The sequence below is a fragment of the Ixodes scapularis genome, unplaced genomic scaffold (assembly GCF_016920785.2).
Source record: "Ixodes scapularis isolate PalLabHiFi unplaced genomic scaffold, ASM1692078v2 PGA_scaffold2__306_contigs__length_199485367, whole genome shotgun sequence".
NCBI lineage: Eukaryota > Metazoa > Arthropoda > Arachnida > Ixodida > Ixodidae > Ixodes > Ixodes scapularis.
This window is the reverse complement of record NW_024609857.1, coordinates 161,068,734-161,075,377: the sequence shown is the minus strand read 5'-3', so window position 1 is coordinate 161,075,377 and position 6,644 is coordinate 161,068,734. Positions and strand designations below refer to the sequence as shown.

Sequence of the window (6,644 nt, the reverse complement as noted above, 5' to 3'; positions counted from 1 at the left end):
GCCTTAACACAAAAATCCGCCAAGCTTGCCGTTGGTGCTCTTTTTCATTTCAGAAATGTTCCCAAAACATACTAGTTCGGTCAAAGAAGTTTGACTCCAAAGCCGTGCCTTAATTGAGAGGAACACATCCTCATAAAGTAGTAGTAAAACGTTGTTGCCTCTGTAGCTTATTTTCACACGAAAATGATCTACGCAAGTTATGTTGAGTAGCAAGAAGGATGTCATTGGTATCAATATGCTGTGTTTAATGAAGTTCTTAAAATTAAACGTAAAAAATTTGAATATAAAATTATGTTAAAATTTGTTTCGGCAATGTGTAGGTAACGAAGGCCACCCAGACCCCGAGTCAGTTTACAACTGCCAGTGTGGATGCCTCGCAAGAGAAAAATTACAACCGGAATCGCTTTGACGAGGACAACCGACCGGCTCGAAACGGCGAAAACTCAAATTCTCCTGCTGCAGTGCATGGCGTTCTGCGTGAACCCAGTGACAACAACGACAATCAGGAAGACGCTTACTCTCAGGAAGAAGAGCAGGGTTGCCTAGGAACGCTGCTCGGGGACTGCTTCGACAGGCGGGTATACGTGACCGCTGAAACTCCCGCTTCCCAATATAGTCTCGGTGGACCGACTCGTTGTGCCTCCGTTGGAGTTACTAAAATTTCGGATGTAGAGATTTTGATCGAGAGACCTTCCAGGCTTCGTTCATCACCTGAAGTAGTTTCACCACCGGATGATGACTCGTCACCTCGAGTTATCCGGTCCCCTAAAGTTGTCTCGTCACCTGAGGTTATCTCATCACTTGAAGGTATTCTGCCACCTGAACAAGGTATCCCGTCAACCAAAGTTGTCTCTTCACCTAAAGTTATCCCGTCAGTTAAAATCTCCTCAGCGAAAGTTGTCTCATTTCCAGAAGATGTCCCATACCCCGAAGTCGTCCCATCTCCTAAGGTTATGCCATCACCGGCAGCTTTGCCATGTCCTGAAATCTACCACTCAAACGAAAATCCATCAGATGAGGCGCTGCCAACTTTCGAGCCCGAATGCACACCTCGGAAAAGACGAAAAATCATGGCGGACCTCAATGTGACTACCAGTAATCAAGCTGCAACAAGGCGTCAGGTCAATCCTATGACAGATAAAAAGACGGGTCCATCGGACCCCGAAATGCATGAACTCGACCTAAAATCATCAGGAGGCACCAAAGCCCTCGCTCGTGTCGCCCTCGAATCTGGTGTCGATCGCAGACGACCCTACAATCTCTCCAGTGAGTTCAAGAACTTGACCAACATCGTAGGTCTCAAGCTCTTTTCCATGTTTAGCAAGGAGCAAAACGTCTGTTTGTCTCCCTATGGGTTGTCTTTCTTAGTTGCTGTCCTGGACCCTGCTTCCACCAAGACAGAGGGTGCTCTCAAAGAAGTTCTGAGGTACGGCGGATTGGCTTCTAGAACGAAGACGCCATTGGCTCAATCCTGTATCGAGGTCGTGTCCACGTTAAGGCGACGGGTTTGTGCTACGGACGACGTTAACGTCAAAACGGGCGTCTACCTCCGCAACTCGGGTCCTGCGGCTGCCGGAAGGACGTTTTCGAAGAACATCACTCGCCACGTGCTTAGTGCGGAGTTTAAAATCGCCTTCCAGGGTTGCTCACGCAGTGCATGGTGCGACGTGCTCTTCAACACAGCTCGCTTCGCAAATTCGTGGAGCTGTCCGTTCAGCAAGCAGTCCACTTATTCTGGTACGTTCTTCAACAATTGGACAGACAAGGTAGGTACAAGTAGGGTGCCTTTATGTGTACTCGTCCATCTTATTGTAATGACCCACCAAGTCATTTTGTGATACACGTAATGCTTCTTCGTTTCTATTTTGTTTTTCTGCTCTGGCGCACGTGAAAATGTGTCTTCCTAATCCAATTCTGAGCTCTGACCGATGCTTCGTTGTCATTTTTAATCATGCTGTTCCCTTACGCTTTTCCTGTGATCGCGTGCTTTTGGTGCAAATATTGGTATGACCAGAAGAACAACAGCGAGAAACACTTAAGTACAAGCTTCTATTTATTTATTTATTTATTTCGGCTACACCACAGAGCCCGTAAGGGCATTATAATGGGGGAGGGTCAAACAATTAAAACGCCACAACACATCACAGAGGTTTCAAGTTTTTGCACTTGAGACAACCAAGTGATGGTTTATTGTGCGGTATTTGCACACCTTACTTTAAAAGGATTGGAACTGGTATTGTGTCTGTCAGCTGTAGGTGTCATCATAGGCGCATATATGGTAAAATAAGTTGCAGAACCTACAAGAATATTGACATCATGCAGATATTCCATCTATGCATAACGCAGACAGAAAGAAGTCGAGTTTATGACTAGCACTATCATAAATTTTAAAAGTTTCACCACGCAGTACAAACAGGCAGTTTAGTTAGAGCATAGAACAAAGAACATAGATTTGTTTGAAGAAAAAACATGTTTGAAAGTACAGTAGTGAGCCGGTGAAAGCCTCAAAGGCTTGTGTACCTGGCTCGGCAGTTGAAGGACCGTCACAAGAATCAGAAACCTTCCAAAAGACAATATGCACATTTACTTTAATATTTTTCTAATGACTCTTCGACGTAGTCAACATTGGTGTACAGCAACCATGAACGTGCAATATGTATTTTACGCTGCAACGAACTTTCTACATGTTTACTAACCACAGTCTACTGCTGCCTCTTTTGTCATAAAGGTACCCGTGCAAATGATGCGGAGGACGGCTGTCCTTCCGTACGCTTTTATCGGAGCCTCGAACACCGACATCGTTGTCTTACCCTTCGACGACGGTGCCCTTTCTATGGTCGTGTTCTCCCAGAGGACGCCATCGAATCCCTTCTTATTAACGCCCGAAACTCTGTCCACTCTGTCCCGAAGTTTGAGAAACGCTCTGGTAACCGTGCACTTGCCCAAGTTCGAGCTGTCGAGCTCCCTAGACCTCACGACCCGGATGAACGAAGTGTTTTCGCAGTGCAACGAAACGAGCAGGGTAGAGTTCAGCCACGTGCACCAGAGCGCGTGCATCGCCGTGTCCGAGGGCGAAGAACCGCGCTTGTCGGTCGACCACAGCTTCCGCCACTCGGACAAGTCGGTGACGGTCACGTTCGACCGGCCCTTCAGCATCGTCGTGTGTGAGCGTGACTCGGGACTCGTGCTGTACCTAGGCAAGGTGGCTTCACTTAACGCCACTGTAACGTAGCGCTGCAAAACGCGGAAGTGTCTCAAGCAATAATTATCCTTTTTTTTTTTTTTTGATATAGCATAGTGGAGACGAGCTCAGACAGCAATCCAATCACTTTGGTTGTTTCTTAATAAAATATCTTCGTGCACAACTACCGTGATGAATATACATTAACACCTCGTTCCGCTAGATAGGGTTTTATCATGGGCACATGAAAACTCGATAAAAATGAACACAAATAAAATAAAATCTTTTTTTTGTCACTCGAAAAGAAACAATAAACAATTTCTGAGAGGCCTCGCATTGCTGGCCAAAAAGGTTCAAGTATACTGTTGCATCGTCATGCGTGTATAATAGCCAAGGTCGTCAAGCACAGAAGCTTCAGCGCTATATTTTTGTTTCCTTAGTTTAATTTTCTAGCGGTAGCGAACCCTATGTGGAGCGCAAGTTCTTCTGTTTCTTTCACAGGGGTTGCAATCATGATAGAACGCCGAGCTTTATTAACTGATTGAAAAAAAAGTGAAAGCCGTTTACAAAACTCCCTGTAACACCGAATTAGAGCGCAGCTCTTGAGGAGGAGGAAGGAAGGATACTGGGGGGGGGGGGGGGGGGTCAAGTGACCTGGGGGGGGGGGGGTTACGTGACGATGCCGATGATGTCATCAGTAACGTAATGCCGATGATGTCATCAGTGACGATGACGATGCGGATTCCGGTGACGTCATCAGCGATGATGACGATGACGATGCGGATGCCGGTGACGTCATCAGTGACGTCACTGATGACGTCATCAGTGATGATGACGATGACGATGCGGATGCTGGTGACGTCATCAGTGACTATGACGTCATCGGGGAGGTCACGTGACCTCGGGGGGTGTCACGTAACCGGGGGGGTCACGTGACCTCGAAGGATGGGGGTCACGTGACCTCTGGGGGTCACGTGACTTGGGGAGACGTGACTTTCGGTGTCACGTGACCTTGGGAATCACGTGACCCTGGGGGAGGGGTCACGTGACCTTGGGGGTCGCGTGATTTTGGGGTGACCTTGGTTACGCCGACGCCGACGGCGACGCCGCTCAAGCCGGGAACGGGCCCCTAAGAGCTGCGCTCTAAAATAGTGGGTTGTCCTCAAGGAATCTAGCACTGAAGTCTGCGCACTTTCCTTTCAATCGAAGCTAATCAGAGACTGGCGTCATTCTGACGTCATCACAACTCCTGCGCAGGAAGCAGACGACTTGCTCTCCGTATAGGCCTCCTGCATTGCCCAGGCGACACTGCGAAAAAATACTTATTAGACAGTTTTCGTTAACCGTACGCTAAAGCTTTGCGTATGCAAAGAACTTGCAGGTCGGGAGTGCGCATGCGCAGAACGCAATAGAAGGGCTATAGCGTATTCGCACGCAACGCTCGGGATTTTACACTGCGGGCTAGCGGGCATTGCGGGAGCTCTCAAAAGGTCTCGGGCCCAGCGAGAGCATCGGTTCAAGATGGCGGTTACCTCGACCTAAAGTTACTGGATCTGGGAAAGTAGCGTCATTGCCTTCCCACCTGCTAGCCGGACACAAACAAATACCAACATAGAAACGACAAAACCTCTGAAGGTGATTGGCTCATCGCTGTCGGTTGTCATGCTGATCGCCATATTTGGACCCTTTCAAGTCTTCGAAGGGGTCGTTAAAATCAGTCGCACCAAGATCGCTATGGAGGATCACCGTGCTGAAAGCGTTCCTGGGCCAATATGAGCGTCTTTGGCGCTGTTCATGAAATAAACTTATCCCTAGTGCTTATTTCCCTAGATCTCTTACAATTATGGTGATCTTGTGTGTTCCAAACTGTAAAGTTATTTTTCAAAGCCTCAAAGCACTGACGTTGCGTGTGATGGCGGTACGAAGATGTACGGCATCATACGCGGCGTCGGTGCTTGGGGGCATTAAAAATGTATAAATGAGAAAAGTCTAAATAAATAATACTAAATATATAAACAGTTAAGTGCAAAATTTAAAATTAGAGCTAACATCATACAAAAAGAAGCTAAGGTGGATGAATACGTATACTTTGTTATGGAATTTAATATTTAGCTATACTTATGACGTCACACGAAGAATTGGAGCCCAGAAAACATACCAGGCATAAATCAAAGCGCATATAGGAACTGGGTATGTAAACACAGGGCAGTAGACTCGTGAGAATGATAGAACTGATGCTGAGAATACGCAAAAGGTACGACACAATACACCAAGCACAATATACATCGGAACGTAAATGAATTGTAACATATATAGTTACACAGATATGAAACGAGGGACTAGGATGTGAATGTCCGATTAATAATATGACGAGAGGACATACTTTGCGGTAGGCAGCTTTCTCTCGTTTTTTCTGGTAACTTCGTTTGAGTGTTGTAGGCTGTAGGGACCCATTTGCACGGTGCGCAGAGAAGACAAGAAGGACGAGCGCGTGCGGCGGGACCAGCCAAGGAGCTCGAGAGACCGAACGATCGGCGGGACATAATAGGGAGTTTTCGTAGATCGTTCTGGCGTCTCCGCTACGCCTCCGCTACGTTATCCGCTACGCCTTCGCAACTACTGCGCATGCGCCAATCTAGCGCAGACCTTGCGGGCGTGGTTGCGGAGGCGCCTTACGAAATAGCAGATCTCAAGGTACGCTGGCCGCTCGATTGTGTGTCTTTTTATCTATCTTATTGTATCTATACATATATACGCGTATAAATAAAGAACACAACGACGACTACGTTGAGAAGATGACACACCGGGCGACGGCGGTGTCTCAATCTGAGCCTGGTGCCTCGGAGGCGGCCGCTTCTACTTTGACTGGGTTTCTTTATGCACCGATCGAACGGCGTGCCAGATCCCCCAGCTCGCTTCTCACCCGCCCAACCCACCTCCACGAAATCTGGAATTCTGCGAATCGGACTGTCATCCTCAACAATATCAACAATCCATGTCGTCGTCATTATGCCTCTATATACTCATGACATTATCATGTTCACTAGACGCGGCACCGTGGGCCTCCATGGTACGAGATGGTGCATTTCCGCGGTGCCGCGGCTCTCCAGAGCGAAATAAATAAAGTCTAAAGGCTAAAGACAAAATTCTTTGCTGATGAACAGTCGGTAGCGCTTAAAAAAAAAGAAGAGCAATAGTGTTTCCCCGTTTATAGAATACAAATACCAAAACTACACCATCAGCGGCGTAGACTTTCCATTTTCCCGGGGGGGGGGGGGGGGGGGGGGGGGTGCTGCGCGTTACCTTTTCGCCAGAACTGGAGATTGAAGCTAACGAAAGCACGCTGGGATTCCATTTCCCATGTATTTTGTCAATAAAGGCAACGTGGGTGTTATTTTGTTTACATGCCACTACTTGAAGCTCGTTACGTGGCACGTAAGCAGCGTCTCAGTAAGAATCATGC

General features: G+C 47.5%; 1 protein-coding gene across 1 annotated transcript; it reads left to right on the top strand.

Annotated features, from left to right (window-relative positions):
* Positions 1 to 953: 953 nt before the first annotated feature.
* LOC8043334 (intracellular coagulation inhibitor 1-like) lies at positions 954 to 3,232 on the top strand. Its single transcript, XM_002416218.3, has 2 exons — positions 954 to 1,766; positions 2,729 to 3,232. The coding sequence occupies exons 1-2, from the start codon at positions 954 to 956 to the stop codon at positions 3,230 to 3,232; spliced, it is 1,317 nt and encodes a 438-aa protein (XP_002416263.3).
* The last annotated feature ends 3,412 nt before the right edge of the window (positions 3,233 to 6,644 follow it).